This window comes from Limulus polyphemus, unplaced genomic scaffold (genome assembly GCF_000517525.1).
Source record: "Limulus polyphemus unplaced genomic scaffold, Limulus_polyphemus-2.1.2 Scaffold2181, whole genome shotgun sequence".
Lineage (NCBI taxonomy): Eukaryota > Metazoa > Arthropoda > Merostomata > Xiphosura > Limulidae > Limulus > Limulus polyphemus.
This window is the reverse complement of record NW_013667791.1, coordinates 37,464-56,695: the sequence shown is the minus strand read 5'-3', so window position 1 is coordinate 56,695 and position 19,232 is coordinate 37,464. Positions and strand designations below refer to the sequence as shown.

General features: G+C 35.0%; 1 protein-coding gene across 1 annotated transcript in view; it reads right to left on the bottom strand.

The window, feature by feature from the left end:
* LOC106466187 (cysteine-rich venom protein LEI1-like) overlaps positions 1-4,613 on the bottom strand; it is an 8,666-nt gene extending 4,053 nt beyond the window's left edge. Inside the window, exons 1-5 of the mRNA XM_013926429.2 lie at positions 4,507-4,613; positions 3,724-4,056; positions 2,285-2,421; positions 689-782; positions 168-313 (exon numbers count right to left, since the gene is read on the bottom strand). Of these exons, the coding sequence (XP_013781883.1) occupies positions 168-313; positions 689-782; positions 2,285-2,421; positions 3,724-3,799 (453 nt within the window). The 5' untranslated portion in view covers positions 3,800-4,056; positions 4,507-4,613. The remainder of the gene's footprint in view (positions 1-167; positions 314-688; positions 783-2,284; positions 2,422-3,723; positions 4,057-4,506) is intronic.
* Between the last annotated feature and the right edge of the window lie 14,619 nt (positions 4,614-19,232).

The following is a 19,232-nucleotide window of genomic DNA, read 5'->3' as shown; positions in this document are numbered from 1 at the left end:
GGTACTTTGAAGGATCTACCCACCTGTGTGTAATGACTTACAAGACAAAGTACTTTGAAGGATCTACCCACCTGTGTGTAATGACCTACAAGACTACGTAATTTGAAGGATCTACCTACCTGTGTGTAATGTCCTACAAAGCTGGATATTTTTAAGGAAACGCCTACCTGTGTGTAATGACCTACAAGGCTTGGTATGTTGGAGGAACCACCGTAGGTAAAGTTCTGGTGCTCTAAGTACCAAATTTTGATTGCAAAGAACCACGGAACTTTCATGTTAGCAATGAAAATGTTTTGCCCACAGGATCCATATTCTGTAGTTAAAAAAGTTAAATTCATCACGTTATTCAATTTTTATTGATTTCTGATATTAAAATTTTAATTAGGGAAAGGAAAAGTTTATTTAAAAAGTGTATATAAAATGGAATGATAATACTTACTTTTACTTTAGAAGTTATCTTGGAAAGTATACTTTGTTATTATTTAAACTTATATTCTGATATGTATTGTTCATAGTCATATATCGAGATTGAAACTTTCGAGCTCAAATTAGTTTGTAATCATAACTATACAATAAGACTTGAAAGAAAAAAAAATAACGTTGATATTGAAAATGTGAATATATCCTAAATTGAGAAACCAGAAATGGCCTGAAAGGTCTATAGAGTTGAAGGTTAATTTTGTTCTACCTTCCACCCATCTTCCTGTTGTGTTGTCATGGGTTAAGTCCTTACAAGTTTCTGCCCACCTCTGGGCGTCTTCCGCTGCTCCCTGGTGCCAAGTCTGAAAGTGACAAAATGTCTGATGAGATTTTAGAAACCTGTACTCATTAATTAAATGCCTTAGATAATTGTCTTGAAAGTTACCACATGATAATACTTATTTCACACATTTTAGGTGATAAAAAGTCTGAAGTAATACTCAATATGAAAGTTGTGCAATTAACAAAGCACAACATATTCTGTAAGTGCAAGTATATGAAACAGCCCACAAAATTTTAATTTACACGCAGTTTTTTGTCCGGATTTATGCGTATGACAATCTATAGTTTGAAAACGCGTCCTGTGAACGAGAGTGCAAGACAGACTTTATATGTATTAATGCTAGAACTTGTGTCAGTGTCACATGGCAGCCAGTGAAAAGCTTAAGGCTTCGTTTAACCTAATATATATTAAAGAGTCCAGAATGAGGAAATGCTACTTTCGTTGCTTCGTATAAACTGCATGTACATCGTAATTTCTTATACTTTATAACTTAAACTCTGAACAGCCTATGAAGTATCTTAAAGACATGAAAAAAATAGTGTGTAACATTATATGAAGTTGACAACTTAACATAGAAATACAAATATTTATTAATCACGTGATCGTATAACTGTTTTAGAAAAAACATAGTGAAATCTTCTTATAGGTATGCTTATAAAATCTAAAAAATACTGTTATCATAAATTGTAGCAAGCTTAGAAAGAAACATTATCACCAGATACTAGCCAGCTAGGTTTTTCCTGGACTCTATTAACTTAGCACTGAAGCTAGCTAAATAATCTTTTTTTTCTTCTGTTATGTAAGGTATTCTTTCAAATCGTTCCATTTATTGGAACAAAAGATTGAGCAAACAGATGTAATGTGATAATTAGTTAAGATTTTGAGCACTAAAAGAAACAATAAGCTAGACGTTGGTACAGATGGTGTCTCATATTCTACAATCTACAGTGTCAAATGAGCTATATAGAGAATTCACACAGAAGGTAAACTAAACTAAAACTTTTAGTGTCACACGTAAAAACAGATATTCTAAATATCACGTTAAATTTCTTTCGTAAACTCCTTATTACGTTAAAAAAAGAAGAGAAAACCAATCAACAAATAAAAAAGTGGGTGTACTTAAGTCTCATTACGTTCTACTGCCGATATCAGAAACAGCTGACCAAACCTATAAGGCCGAGTGTGGCCCAGTGAATGGAGTGCCAGACAATAGATCTGTGGGTCCCTCAGTCGCGTCCCATTACTGAAAAAGATAAATTCATCGTGCTCCGTACATGGGGGCCATAGGTGCGACATAATGGTGACGGTCAAATACTACTGTTTGGTTAGACAAAGTAACCCACAAATTGGCGGTGGGTGGTGTTAACTAGCTGCCTTCTTCTAATCCTTCACTTTAAAATTAAGGACGGCTAGCACAAATAGAATTTGAGTGTCTTTTCGCGAGTATCCAAAAAACAAATAAACAAACAAACGAAATTGCCAAGATGCGACTTACCATCTCGAGCATATCATTGGACTTACCATCTCGAGCATATCACTGGCGGATGGTTTCACTCGGCTGCGAAGAAAGTTATGAAATAGCACAATCTTTTTCTGAGTGCTTACGTGTCGAGTTTCCAAATCTCGCTTGTAAATAGCGTCTCCAAGAAGTTTAGGACCTGTTTGGTATAATTGCGAATTATATTTCGGATAAGCCTACATCAAATTATGAAATAAATCATAAAGATTGAAACAATTAGTAGCGTCTTCAGTTATCTTTCAAAAACCAAGTCAACACTGATGACCTTACAGATCAAAGTCAATAATAATGACATTTCCTAGACTTTCGTTCAATGTTTATAAAGAACTACACACGCTTTGAAATAAAGGATACACTAGCAGTTAAAGAAGTAAAGAAGAGTAGAGTAGCTATTAAAACAGTAAAACAAAGAGTACATTAGTAACTGAAACAGCAAAACAAAAACATACTGGTAACGAATAAAACAAACAGTATACTACTGCTTAAAATAGTAAGACAAAGGATATACTAGTAGTTAAAGCAGTAAAACAAAGGATATACTAGTAGTTAAAGCAGTAAAACAAAGGATATACTAGTAGTTAAAGCAGTAAAACAAAGGATATACTAGTAGTTAAAAGTTAAAGTAGTAAAACAGAGAGTATACTAGTAGTTAGTAGTTAAAGCAGTAAAACAAAGGGTATACTAGTAGTTAAAAGTTAAAGCAGTAAAACAAATAGTATACTATTATTTAGTAGTTAAAGCAGTAAAACAAATGGTATACTAGTAGTTAGTAGTTAATTCACTAATACAAAGGACAAGATGGTTTTACTAAAAGGCAATGTAGTGAATCAGGTTTCACTAAAAGATAATACAGTAAAACACAAGGTTTCATTAGAAAAGAGCATAGTGAACTAAAATAGTTCACAATAGAAGACAATACAGTAAACTTGAAGGATCATTAAAACAATGCAGTAAACCTGAAGGATCATTAAAACAATGCAGTAAACCTGAAGGATCATTAGAAAACAATACAGTAAAATACAAGGCTTTGCTAGAAATCAGCACAGTAAAACAGGAGGTTTAATTAGAAAGCAGTATAGTAAATAAGAAAGTGTCTGTAGAAACTAACCCAATCATCCAAAAGGTTATACTAGAAACTAACCCAATCATCCAAAAGGTTATACTAGAAACTAACCCAATCATCCAAAAGGTTATACTGGAAAGTAACACAATTAACCTCAAATGTTCACTAGAAATAAACAGAATAAATGAGAAAGTATCAATAGAAAGTAATACGGTAAAGCAGGTTTCGTTACAAACTGCGTTCAACTTACTTCTACTAGTTGAAAATTTAGAGAACCAATTGAATTTCACTTTAAACATTTTCACAACGTGGGTCAACATAAATACATTTTCTAATTTTACTACTTGCAAATAAATAAAGAGAAGAGTGTCTACTTACGTAAACGTTTTGACAAGGCCAGTGTCCAAAAGGTTGATATGATGACCGACGCTAATATCGAAATGGTGATCTTCATGTTGGTAATGGTCAGTCACAGTTTTGAAGGTCTTGCTTTACGTTATCTTGTGGTACAATTCTTTAATGTTGTGAACTTCCACTTTGATAATCTAGAAGCCAAGCCCGTTTTCCCAGCAGCTAATTGGTAGGCTCAAATAGCTCCGACTCGAACTGATTCTTAGACCAATGTTTTAGCTTTGCTACAGACGTCGGTCTCGAGAGCTTATAAAGTGCGATTATGTTGTCGAACCCAACCTTACCAAGTCTTTAGTTCTCCTGTGTATGTGTGCGAAAAGAAATGTTTACACATTGGTGAAATTCAAATGTTTTAAATTCATATAATAAAGCAAACGAAACATAAAATTACTCTTTTAACTGCTAAACATGGGAATTCACTTCTATAAGAATTGCTCGCCAATAGTTCGAAATCCACCTTCCCCCGAAAGAGAAACTTTGGGGAACAGGAAGGACTTACCTGTAACTTTCATTAGTTCCTGTTTTTTAATGTGAAGCTTATATGGTGATTATTAATCGATTTTAGTGTTTCAGGAGTGCCTCTGGTGTTGTCATCATTAAACTGATTCCAAATATAATACTTTCAAATGTGTTAAAATAAAACTTAACAACATGTATAAAAATAATGACCTTCTAAACTTCATTTTGTCTTCCACATAAACTCATAATAAAATAGGAAATTATTACAAAAAATGTTTCAATGCAACATACTCAACTCTCCTGTCCAACTTGAAAGTGAACGCTTGTGTTTTCAGCCTGGGTATTATATAACGTTTGGCTTAGTCAGAGCCCTGAGAGTCAATGAGTTTAACTTTCCTTCGTCGGTATTTATGTAAAGTGTACTGTATATATTGAGGAAAGCTAGTAGAGGATGAAGATTTGGCAAACATCCAGAAATAATTTGAGCTGATTATTAAGGCTATTTGTATAGGGATGAATGTTTATTTCTCTTGCAAGGATTAATACAAAAAATAAAAACATACAGAAGAATAGAGTTATATTATAAATTAAATAAAAGCTACTCATTGAAAATATTATTCTAAAAACAGATATAAGAATAGAAAGATATGACAAAGGTCTAGTAAAACTTAATATTCACAAACACAATTTTAAAAACAACATATAAACAAGGATATCACATCGATCTAGTAAAAACTACTTCTTACAGACATTATTATCACCACAATACACAAAACAAATATATCATTCTAATTGAAGACTCTTCTTTCAAATGCTCCTCGGTTGGCTTAGCGTTAAATTTGAGGGTTTATAATGCTAAAAGTCGTGTTTCGGTACCCGAGCTGATCAAACACAGATAGCCCATTGTGTAGCTTTGTGCTTAAGAAAAAGGCCCGGCATGGCTAGGTGATTAGGGAGATTGACTCGCAATCTGCGGATCGCGGGTTCGAATCTCCGTTCCACCAAACATGTTCGCCCTTTCAGCCGTGAGGGCGTTATAATGTGACGGTCAATCCCACTATCCGTTGGTAAAAGAGAAGCCCAAGAGTTGGCGGTGATGACTAGCTGCCTTCTCTCAAGTCTTTCATTGCTAAATTAGGGACGGCTAGCGAAGATAGCCCTCGTATAGCTTTGCGCGAAATTTAAAACGAACAAACAATGCTTAAGAAAAAACAAACTAAATCCCTAGAAATATCATTTTGGAAACAATGTTTAATTTAAAATCTTCGCATAAAGCTACAAAAGAGCTATCTTCGCATGATTATCTCTAATTTTAACTGATAAACAATAGGAAAAGCAGCTAGTCAACATCACCCACCGTCAACTCTTGTCTGACCGAATAGTAGGACTTGACCATCACTCTTATAGCACATCCACGCCTCAATGTGCAGAACACACTTCTGCGGCAACAAGTCACGAACCATAAATCTTCGGATTCATAATCCGGGCACAGTAGGCTACATCTAGCTAAAAATTAATATGTATTATCAATTTGACCAAATATTAACGTATATAGTATTAATGTAATAAACGTTATCCCATTTAAACATTATTGTAAACAAAAGTAAAAGTTACTCCAACCATAAGATTTAGATCAGTTATAGTTAATCAGTACTTATCTAGTGTGTTTGCCACACCAGAACCTATTTATCTTATCAACTGTTCCACCATTAACGAGCTAGTTCACTATTAAACCATGACATTAATTACTTGTTCAACAGCACTATCATATTGTTGTGCCAACATATTATCTTAGTCTATGAGCTAAAAAGCCACCATTCTTCATCTTCTCGGAAAAACCCTAAAGATCCGAATAAAGAAAGTCGTGTTTAAAATTGCAATAATCCCTGGGATTATTGTCTTATGACAAATACAGCTGATTAAAATATTATAATACATCGCTTAGCTTTACTTACCTCTGTGGATGCCAGGTTGAGCGCGTACCTTTTGCTGTAATGATTTTATCTCTGATGATTAGGTTTTATTTTAGTTTATCAATGATACTCAACTAGTAAATGTTGAGCCAAAAACTGAGTAGGGCTAAGCTGTGATGAGAATTTTTAGTTTTCTTTCGAATAATTTTGTTTGTTTTTGTTTCATGCGAACATGATAACTCAAGATAGAGAAATATACTTAACTCTAAAGAACAAAAGAACCAATATTATGCCCACTGTGATTATTTGAAAAATATACAGTGGAAGCTCGTTTTTGTTGTTGTTGTAATCACCGTTTAGCGAAGAATAAATGTTATATGATAAAAACATTTCTATCTACATTAACCAGGGATGGCCTAAATAAAATTGTAGCCTTGGCCGATGTAATAAATCTTAATTGTCATCAGTCATATCTTCAAACTGTAGTCAAGGTCGTACGTTTCCATGACGACTTAAACAGTAAAACCAAAGCCAAGTGATCCCTACTCTAGTGCCTTTCTGAAAAAGTGGTGCTCAAGAGGTTCAGGACAGCTAGCTGTACCGTCGTGTAACTTGACATGACGTATTGATATATAATTTGCTTGAAACCGACACTGCTCAAATTAACATGTTTAGCACTGAATATTTAGGCCACACGTCTGTTTTAAGAGCGCTTTTCTCTCATATTACGCCCGATGAAACCTTTGAAATGCTGTCTTTCGACTAGTGCACATGCAAGGCTGAGAGCTCCATCTTAAGTATATGAATATTGCTTCAAATTTCCTCATAAGTTAGTGACATTATCTTGATGATACTGAATATAAATGAAGCTCATGAAATGATTATTCATGGCAGAGATTTGGTTATTTAGTCAAAACGTGCACCTCCATTTACGCTGAGATTTTTTTTTAGTAAAATATTATATTTATATATTTTTAGTTTTACTTGTTTTTGTTAGATATCTATAATATTTTAGTGCGACCATCAACGTAGAGCCAAATAACTATTTGTAGATTGAGAATCGATCAAAATGTAGTGAGGAACAGACCAAATTGCTATATGTGTAACTTTGTAACGATCGTTTTACATGTGTATTTTTGAACTAAATTTGCAGATGTTTACAAACCGACATTCAGTTCGTTTCTGAACCCCCAACTTTCGGTAAATAAGTAAAACTCTCTTTCTCTAGAGGTGATTGTTTGAATCTCTTTTCAGGGATATTGTAATAGTTTCTAAACACCTAGAATGAAAATTAACCAACTTATGGCTGTTTGAAAAGACTCCAGAAGTTACGGAGTTGTAGGAGTATATTACACGGTTAGTGACACTCTGTCGTCGGGATGTCACATGCAGATAACATACGATCATTGTCGAATCGTTAAGAAAATAAAAGCGTAGTGCTCGACACACAAGCCGGTCGTGGTTATTAACCTCTGCTAAACACTTAACAGATGCGACAAACGAAGTTTTGTTGTTGTTTTTAACTATCAAACAAGTCACCAAAGATTATCTTTACCCATGAGATTATAATAAATGCAATAATTTAAACAAAGAAAACATTAAATAACAATTTTAGATTAGAAAAGGTTTTCGAAACAAATGAGATATATATACACATAAAAATAACATAACAGCTATTATCAAACATCTCTTCAAAGTGATAACACAAAAAACAATCAATTTGTTTAGTAACTAGCCATATTACTCCATTGTTTCTACAAATTAACCATAGAACAACGTTATCCCCTGGTGGCTCGGCAGTAGGTCTGAAGGATTATAACGCTGAAAGATGTGTTTCGATACCCGTGATGGGCACAGTACAGATAGCTCATTTTGTGACTTTGTGCTTAATAACAAACAAATAATAACTTTAATGTCTTTACGTATAAACCAAACAAACAACCACTTTATCTGAGGACTCACCATAGTAGACCATCGTTTGTACAAACTAACAAAAGAAGAATGTTAATATCTCTACGAGTTACCTATCAGAAAAACCACTTTATCTAAGGACTCACCATAGTAGAACATGAACTAATCACAGAACAACATTTAATGTCTGTATGTAGTAACATACAAGATTACCACTTTATTTGGAAGCTCAGCATAGTATATCATCACAGAGTTTGTAGAATCTGTATTTTGGGATGGCCAAGGTACTCAATAGACATAATGCAAATATGCACCCTAAAAAATCAACAGTGACAGAGAATTTTACCTTAAACGATGATTACCACTCACTTTCATTTGTTTCTCTACCCAACAAGCCCAAAAATAAGGCAAGAAACCATTGCTAAGATATTAAACCAGAAAGTGACCAACCCACCAAATTGTTCATTTCCCTTCTTCTTGTTTCAATCAAGATAATTCTGCAACTACTTTATGACTGACGTTAGTTTAAACCTAAATTCACCCCTATGTGTTTCTGGGTAGTGCACGGTGTCATTGCTTAGTCGTAATAACTGGTAGTAATTTAAAAAAATCATAATTCCAGTGTAAACGATGTTATCATTATCCCTTGAAGTTAGCTTTCTTGTAGAAATATGGTGTTACTTTAAAAAAGCTTAAGTACAGGGTGAAACAGGAATTACAGTCAATAATACATGAACATTAGATAACTGTAACATGTAGAATACTCAATGCTTTGTACAATATACAATAGGTGTCTTTATGTGTAAAATGAACGAGTACAAAAAGGTCACGAGGTCGTAGCGAGAGTCTGTAATAATCAAGACATGTTTAGACTCAACTTGGTTTTCCTGATACGTAAATCCTAGGCTCCTAGTTACACTATATTGATGCTTACCCTGACATGACCATGGTATTATGATAAACAATCTGCATACCAACAGTCAGGAATACATAACTTCCAAGTGCAGTAATATGAAAGTGAAGTACATATTTTAGTGTAACATTAAATTTTAATATTGAAAGTCATGTAGTGTTGTTTGTTGTTGTTTATTATTAAGCACAATGCTACACAAAGGGCTATCTGTGCTCTGCCCACCACGGGTATCGAAACCCGGTTTCTAGCGGTATAAGTCCGCAGACATACCACTGTGCTACGGGGGGTCGTCATGTAGTGATAATGTATGTATAACTGTATCATCCTTATATTCTTGTTTGGATTATTTTTGGCACTGCCATCCCTACATTATTTTACATTTACAATAATGTTTTTTATTAGTTGTTGCTTATACAAACTCACCATAGTAGGTCATTGTTTGTACAAACTCACCATAAAACACAAATACTGTTTGTATGTAGTAAGACACCAGACAATCACTTTATCTAGAAACTCACCATGGTAGAACATTGTTTGTACAAACTAATCATAGAACACACGTAATATCTCTATTTAGTAAGCCACCAGACAATCACTTTATCTAGAAACTCACCATGGTAGAACATTGTTTGTACAAACTAATCATAGAACACACGTAATATCTGTATTTAGTAAGCCACCAGACAATCACTTTATCTAGAAACTCACCATAGAACACACGTAATATCTGTATTAAGTAAGACACCAGGCAATCACTTTATCTAGAAACTCACCATAGAACACACGTAATATCTGTATTTTGTAAGACACCAGACAATCACTTTATCTGGAAACTCACCATAGTAGAACATTGTTTGTACAAACTAACTATAGAACACACGTAATATCCGTATTTAGTAAGACACCAGACATTCACTTTATCTGGAAATTAAACATAGTAGACCGTTATAAAGCCACTTTATATATTAATTTTCGCTAGTACAATACTCTTACAAACTAAATGTGCATAAATATTGTCTAGATCTAATGATATGCCAGAAGAGTGCTATGCCGAACAAATGAAGACTGTACATAGTTTTTCTCTAAAACTTTACCCATTACACCTTCTACACTTAGCTAAAATTACCACATTTTGACGATTTCCTTAAACTTATATGTAGCTAGGCTGAATTGAATCGTATATTGTTGTTGTACGAACAAGTTTCTCTGAGAAAGACATCACATCCTATCTACACATTGTGAAAAACGTTAACTGTATTATCACATTCTACCAGAATGTTACATTTTTTACTTTCGTTTATGACCTAGTATTGAATTCTACTTAGTACGTTACACAAACAGAATACGATGAGAACTAGATCTTCATAAAAGTTAGTTTTTTGGAGGGTAATTTTTAGGATTTGAGGAGTGGTTGCTTTGTTGTAAGACTGAAAACATATCTTCGAATCGGTATTAGATTCCTGAATTAAAAAACATTCTATACTTGGTTTGAATTATACAGAAAGAACAAATAACCCTTGTTGCATAAAATTTTTCTTCCTAGAGAAAAAAATATTTTTTAACTTGTAATTTTAGGTATATTAAAAACACATTAAAATTTTTCAACCACTTTTCATTTTTATATTCTATTACTCCACAGTTACGATAGGAAAAAAACAACAGCAAAAAAAACGTATAAAAAACAACAACAAACCACATTGCCAGTTTAGATGTTTTATTTTTCCTAGCACAGATAAGAATGTTAATATTTTTGATACCGAACTATCACACAAGTTAATAGTTTTTCACGACTTTGACATGTCTGAAAAGATGGTACATCTACTTTCGTTACATCATTTTGATTTAACTCCCTGAAAGGATATCCCACCTTCCCTTATTACATCATTTTGAGACGTGGATGTCATGGGATCATATTGCCCAAGTAGTGCTTTCTGAAAGGATTTCCCACTTCTCTTAATTAGATCATTTTGATGCTGTTTCCTGAATGAATGTTCCATCTCCTCTGATTATAACAATTTGATTTCACTGCTTGAAAGGATGTCTCACCTCCTCTTATTATATCATCTTGATGTCGCTTCTAGAAAGAATGTTCCACTTACTCTGATGAGATCATTTTGATATATGGACGTTTTGGGATTATGGTGTCTAGGTGCCGCTTCCTAAAGGCATGTCCTACCTCCATTGATTACATCATTTTGAGGAATGGATGTCATTAATTCATGGTGTCAAAATGTCGTCATTCTTTTAGTCTGTCACTTCTAAATTATGGAGGGATAATGCAGATAGGCCTCAACTAACTTTATGCGAAATTCAATAAAAAAACAACAACATTTGAACCAGAAAAGGTATTGTTATAAGGATTATTCATTCTTGGCTCCTAAATAATCAAATTTATTAAAAGTATTTAATCTGTTGTGATTTCAAACAAATTTAGTAATTTACTTCAGTTTTAATTCTTATTAACTTTTCATTATCCGATTTCATAGCAAGTGTTTTTTTCCCTAATCCAAATAACTGGGTATTCTTCATTTGTAGCATTTTTTTTCTATTTCCAAAAAAATAGTTTTTATTTTTTTTTCAGTTCTAGTACAGGATGTTCATTTATATTTTTCACTAATGTCAGTGATTCTTCTTACGTTCCTTGATCTTTGTTAAAGCCATTTTATTCTGAGTTGTCTTTTCGCAAATTGCACTACAATTGGTCTAATTTCTATACTGATCACTCTCTTTAGAGAACAGAAAAATATTCGTCCTATACGTTGATATTTGAAGTTTTTAGATTTCAGGGACGATTTATCTTACATTTTCTCCTTATTTGACTCCCGTAACAGGTAGGATCAGTCTATAAAAACTAGCACTTTAGCAACTATAGTAACTGGCGATAATAAGATTAACAACAATAGTTCTGGTACTATCAAAATTAGTAATTCTAGTTACTGGTGCTACCAAGATTAGCAACTCTAGTTACTGGTGCTACCAAGATTAGCAACTCTAGTTACTGGTGCTACCAAGATTAGCAACTCTAGTTACTGGTGCTACCACGATTAGTATCTCTAGTTATTCGTGCTACCAAGATTAGCAACTCTAGTTACTGGTGCTACCACGATTAGTATCTCTAGTTGCTGGTGCTACCAAGATTAGCAACTCTAGTTACTGGTGCTACCAAGATTAGCAACTCTAGTTATTCGTGCTACCAAGATTAGCAACTCTAGTTACTGGTGCTACCACGATTAGTATCTCTAGTTATTCGTGCTACCAAGGTTAACAGCTCTAATTATTGGTTCTACCAAGATTGGGAACTCTAGTTATTTGTGCTACGAAGGTTGATAATTGTAGATACTGGTTTTTGGTGCTACCAAGATTAGGAAGTCTGGTTATTTGTGCTACTAAGTTTAGCAGCTGTACTTACCGGTGCTACTAAGATTAGCAGCTCTATTTACTGGCGCTACCAATGTTGGCAAGTCTAGATACTGGTTCTACCAAGATTATCAACCTCAGTCACTATTTCAACTAATATTTGTAACTCTAGTTACTGGCGCTACGAAGATTATCAACTCCATTTATTGGTGCTACCAAGATTAGCAACTCTCATTATTGGTACTACGAAGGTTAGCAGGTCTAGTTGTTAGTGTTTTGTTTTGAATTTCTCGCAAAGCTACACAAGGACTATCTGAACTAGCCGTCCCTAATTTAGCAGTGTAAGACTAGAGGAAAGACAGCTAGTCATCACCACCCACCACCAACTCTTGGGCTACTCTTTTACCAACGAATAGTGGGATTGACCGTCACATTATAACGCCCCCACGACTGAAAGAGCGAGCATGTTTGGTGTGACGGGGATTTGAACCCGCGATCCTCAGATTGCGAGTCGAGCGCTTTAACCACCTGGCCATGCCAAGCCCAGTTGTTAGTGCTACGAAGGTTAGCACGTCTAGTTATTGGTGCTATCAAATTAGCAAGTCTAGTTACTGGTGCTACCAAGACTAACAACTCTGGTTATTGGTGGTACCAAGGTTGACAACCCCTGTTATTATTGATACCAAGATTAGCAACTCTAGTTACTGGTGCTACCAATATTATGATTTTTAGTTACTGGTGCTACCAATATTATGAGTTTTAGTTATTGGTGATACAAAGATTAGCAGGTTTAATTACTGATGCTACCACGATTAGCAACACTAGTGATTGGGGATAATAAAATCAGGATATATAGTGACTGATGCTAATAAGGTTAGCAATTCTAGTTACTGATGCTACCAAGGTTAGGAACTTTAGTTACTGGTACTACCAAGATTACCAGCTCTAGTTATTGGTGGTACGACTAAAGTAGTAAACCGTATATTTTCTGATAAGACTTCTCCTTTGTCCGTGACTAAAGTAGTAAACTGTATATTTTCTGGTAAGACTTACTCTTTGTCCGTGACTAAAGTAGCAAACCGTATATTTTCTGATAAGACTTCTCCTTTGTCCGTGACTAAAGTAGTAAACCGTATATTTTCTGATAAGACTTCTCCTTTGTCCGTGACTAAAGTAGTAAACCGTATATGTTCTGATAAGACTTCCACTCTGTCCGTGACTAAAGTAGTAAACCGTATATTTTCTGGTAAGACTTACCCTTTGTCCGTGACTAAAGTAGCAAACCGTATATTTTCTGATAAGACTTCACCTCTGTCCGTGACTGAAGTGGTAAACTGCATGTTTGCTTATGTAAACCGTATATTTTCTGATAAGACTTCTCCTTTGTCCGTGACGAAAGTAGTAAACCGTATATTTTCTGATAAGACTTCCCCTCTGTCCGTGACTAAAATAGCAAACCACATGTTTTCTTATGTAAACCGTATATTTTCTGATAAGACTTCTCCTTTGTCCGTGACGAAAGTAGTAAACCGTATATTTTCTGATAAGACTTCCCCTCTGTCCGTGACTAAAATAGTAAACCGTATATTTTCTGATAAGACTTCCCCTCTGTTCGTGACTAAAATAGCAAACCACATGTTTTCTTATGTAAACCGTATATTTTCTGATAAGACTTCCCCTCTGTCTGTGAATAAAGAAGTAAACCACATGTTTTCTTATGTAAACCGTATGTTTTCTGATAAGACTTCCCCTCTCTCCGTGACTAAAATAGCAAACCCTATATTTTCTGATAAGTCTTCCCCTCTGTCCGTGACTAAAATAGCAAACCACATGTTTTCTTATATAAACCGTATGTTTTTCTGATAAGACTTCCCCTCTGTCCGTGACTAAAGTGGTAAACCGTACATTTTCTGATAAGACTTCTCTTTTGTCCGTGACTAAAGTAGTAAACCGTATATTTTCTGATAAGACTTTCCCTTTGGCCGTGACTAAAGTAGTAAACTGTATATTTTCTGATAAGACTTTCCCTTTGTCCGTGACTGAAGTAGTAAACCGTATATTTTCTGATAAGACTTTCCCTTTGGCTGTGACTAAAGTAGTAAACCGTATATTTTCTGATAAGACTTCTCCTTTGTCCGTGACTAAAGTAGTAAACCGTATATTTTCTGATAAGACTTCCCCTCTGTCCGTGACTAAAGTGGTAAACCGTACATTTTCTGATAAGACTTCTCTTTTGTCCGTGACTAAAGTAGTAAACCGTATATTTTCTGATAAGACTTTCCCTTTGGCCGTGACTAAAGTAGTAAACTGTATATTTTCTGATAAGACTTCTCCTTTGTCCGTGACTGAAGTAGTAAATCGTATATTTTCTGATAAGACTTTCCCTTTGGCTGTGACTAAAGTAGTAAACCGTATATTTTCTGATAGGACTTCCCCTTTGACCGTGACTAAAGCGTTCCTCGTTTTAGGAAATTATACGTATCGTCGTGCGACAAAAATCGACGTAACAAACTCATTTCCAACTTCGTGTAGCAGTTATACAAAGCACATGTTTAAACTTCAGTTTTCACTTGTTTTAGAGTCTTTTGATGGTGGCAGTGTTTAAACTTCAGTTCTCACTTGTTTTAGAGTCTTTTGAAGGTGGTAGTGTTTAAACTTCAGTTTTCACTTGTTTTAGAGTCTTTTGAAGGTGGTGGTGTTTAAATTTCAGTTCTCCCTTGTTTTAGAGTCTTTTGAAGGTGGTAGTGTTTAAACTTCAGTTCTCATTTGTTTTAGAATCTTTTGAAGGTGGTGGTGCTTAAACTTCAGTTTTCACTTGTTTTAGAGTCTTTTGAAGGAGGTGGTGCTTAAACTTCAGTTCTCACTTGTTTTAGAGTCTTTTGAAGGAGGTGGTGCTTAAACTTCAGTTCTCACTTGTTTTAGAATCTTTTGAAGGTGGGCCAAGTTTATTATATTTATGAAATAGAAGTTTTCCTCTTAATGAATACAGTAATGAGGACTAACACAAGAGTGCATATAAGCCAGTTTTATTGTTCCAATGTCACGCATGCACTAAATATAAAAACAATGAAAGTTTTAATAAACACGCAATCCGAATGCTACGTGCTAAATCGTTCCGAACGCGTTTTTCTTTTGTCATCATAATCACACAATGTTTCAATGTCCAAAAAGTTTACCTTTAAGCAGTTAGCTGTAGAATGGGTTGCAGGGATCGAGCCTAGAATCTTAGTGTTATAAACGTTCATGGTTACCGCTGAGCCATCGGAGAAGGGAGGGGACAACTGTTACAGGAGCACTAAGAAAGCAAATTTACATTACTTCAAAATCTTGGACCAAGATGTGTCATGTTTTTTCTAAACACCTGACTGTAATGTTTAAATAAAATAAATAAGACAGACGTTCAGGATATTTTATCGATCACAATGAAACGGGCCAGGTATGGCAAGGTGGTTAGGGCGCTTTACTCGCAATCTGCGGGTCGCGGGTTCGAATTCCCGTCCCTCCAAACATGCTCGCCCTTTCAACCGTGGGCGCATTATAATGTGACGTTCAATCCCACTATTTGTTTGGTAAAAGAATAGCTCAAGAGTTGGCGGTGGGTGGGGATGACTAAATTAGTGACGGCTAGTGCAGATAACCCCCGTGTAGCTTTTTGCGATATTCAAAATAAAATAAAAAACACAATGAAACGTTTAAAACTATAAAGGACAACGTTTCCTGCTTCAGGAATGATGTTTAGAATATTCAAGGCTTGAAAATTTTAACTGAACAAAGAATATTCCGACGTGTTATGGTTCACGCAAATGTAAAGAAATTATGTTGAATTAGCATCTAATATTGTTTATAAAATATAGTTAATATATATGCAAACGGAACTATAAATGATGAAACAATGAGAGATAAATAAGGTGTACAAATTAGGGATTCAACAGTAAAGGATGGAACTACGAGGAATGAAACTATGAGGGCCAACGAGTACATATACAGTCTTGGCCCAAATGTTGGCATATTTTGTAACAAATAAGATAATTATTATTAAGATGGACTACAAATACACTTAGCGCTGTCAGACTGAGAAATACATGTTATGTTAAACATTTACATATGTAATATGTATAGTGATACAGGTTCTATGGACATCATGATCGATTTATTAGAATAGTAAACAATTTTATCAGACATTTTTAGAAATATGTGTAATTCAGCATTTCACCGATCACAACAAAACCTTACCAAAACATATATAATAACAAATTATGATATCTAATTATTATAAATAGCGTCTGTAACCTCACATCTGTTGATATTAAATATTCAGTACTTGGTTGGTCGTCCTCGTACTCTAATAATTTCCATAAGGCGACGTGGCATGCTGTCGATCAGGTTATTGATGTAATCCATCGTAATTTCATCCCAACTTTTCACTAGAAGGCGCTACAACTCAGCTACAGTAACTGGTTTAAGATTGTGGTTAGCAATTTTCCAGCTCCCTTCTGCTCAACAGTTCTCAATGGGATTACAATCTGGAGACTTTGATGATCATAGCAATCTTATAATGTCCTCCTAATCGAGATAATCCTGTACAATACCCACTCTGTGGGCAGTGGCCTTGTCATCCTGGAACACAGAGTTATTGTCAAACCTTGTCCTATCCTATGGTAGAAATATCGTCTCCATGTGATGCCTGAACGAGGCGCCATTGACGTTTTCCTAGAGGATATGAAGAGCAGTTTTTCAACCATGATGAATAGCTGCCCAAACTTGTACTGCACAACCTCTTGTGTGTTCCCTGTGGGAAAGACAGTTTTCCCTCATCTGTTCTCCAGGCAAATGACGAACACGAATCCTACCATCAGTATTAACAAGCCGGAAACAGGACTCATCTGAAAGGATGACATGTCGCCAATGTCCTAACTGTAAGTTGGCATGCTGTCTTGCCCAACTAGTACATTAACAGCAGTGAATTCTGATTAATATCAGTTTGTAGATAGCCCTTCTTGCACAATAACTTTGTTTGGTCAGTTTCCTATTCCACGATCCTCTGGATACCCTGGAATGAATGTGTTCATGCCATTCCTGTTGTAAGGTGTTGCAAGACTTCTTTCGACCTAGACGTGTTAACCTGATCAAAACATGATCATCTCGGGCAGTAGTTTTTTAGCATCTACTAGTAGACTTTCGTGTAACAATGTTTCCTGTAGTCCGATGACGTTTCATGATTCTGGATACAGTAAACTGAGGGTATCCTACTGTTCTGGCAATGTCCGTTTGCTTCATGCCGTTTTTAGACAGTCGAAGAATTTGATGTCCTTTAACTTTTGGCACGTGACGAGGCATGACTCAACACTAAGAACAGGGAAATTGTCTGAACAAAGCTTTGATCTGTTTCGAAAAAAAATTATACCAAATACACCCTTTTATACAAAACGTATGTATGTGTGTTTGACGAACAAATGCTCTAAATATCGTATACAGACCAGAATAACAACTCATACATGTTTGTCTGATCATACGCTACTTTCTCTGTTACTGCTCGGTCATTTACTCCATGCATGTTGACAATAACATCAATATAGAACAGTATGTAAACATTTTGGCCAAGACTGTACAACCCATAGAGACAACGGATCGGAGAGAATGTTTATGTGCTGTTACACACACATACTACTCGGGCATTTACTCCATGCATGTTGACAATAACATCAATATAGAACAGTATGCAAACATTTTGGCCAAGACTGTACAACCCATAGAGACAACGGACCAGAGAGAATGTTTATGTGCTGTTAAACACACATAATACTCGGGCATTTACTCCATGCATGTTGACAATAACATCAATATAGAACAGTATGCAATCATTTTGGCCAAGACTGTACAACCCATAGAGACAACGGACCAGAGAGATAATGTTTATGTGCTGTTAAACACAATGTTTCTAAATGGGCTATCTGGGGTATTGAAATCTAATTTTTAGTTATAAGCCAACAGACTTACCGCCAGAGAGAATGAGAATATATCTGTAAATCATGTTTGTACTCCAGTTTAGTCCACAATACTTGTTTGTCCAAAATAATGTCTATCCACGAATAGAATCTTGACAGAAAAAGGTATTTCAAGGACAGTGCTACTGTTATGTTGTCGAAAATAATGACCAGTCTGTCCAGGACAAGGTGTTGGGGGTGCCTAGGTCAAGGTGTGAGTTGTTCAGAGCAAGGAGGTGCAGCGTCTTAGAACGAGGATATTAGGATAAGGTGGGTTTTCAGTTAGTTTAATGGGGACGCTTATGGAGACATCTTATAGTTCCACTTTTCTACTTATTTCATATGAAATAAATTGAGCTATATACAAATGTCATTTGAAGATAATGTACATTAATTCTTCCACTGTGTCTAAATAAAGGAACGATTAACGAGAGATTAATAAGATGAAAACGTTTAACGAAAAACATTTTATTTGCATGGGACAAAGGTTTCGTAATACACCATTCCTACATCAACGAAGGCCGAAAACATGTGAAATAAAGTTCGAACAATACTTGATAACACGAAACTTAGAAAAGAAGTGAGCATTAGAACAAACATATCTAAACCATGAAATGCGTTTGAGTATACGATAAAAAACATTAACCTTGTTTTACAAAATGAAGGGTAAGGCAAAGACGTTTACGTATAAACTGGAAATTGCATATTAATATATACACCTGGAAAAAAGTTAAGCACTCCCGTGTTTTTTTCAAGTGATTCAGATTCGACGTTCTTGTGACTGATTATAAATTACCATTCAATCTAAACGTGTTTATCAAATGAAATTATGCATTATTGGGCACAAGAAAACAAGATTATCACCGTAAAATAACAATTTTTAATTTTCATATCCTGGCATCAAAATATGGACAGTTTTCACGCTTAAAATTATCTTTA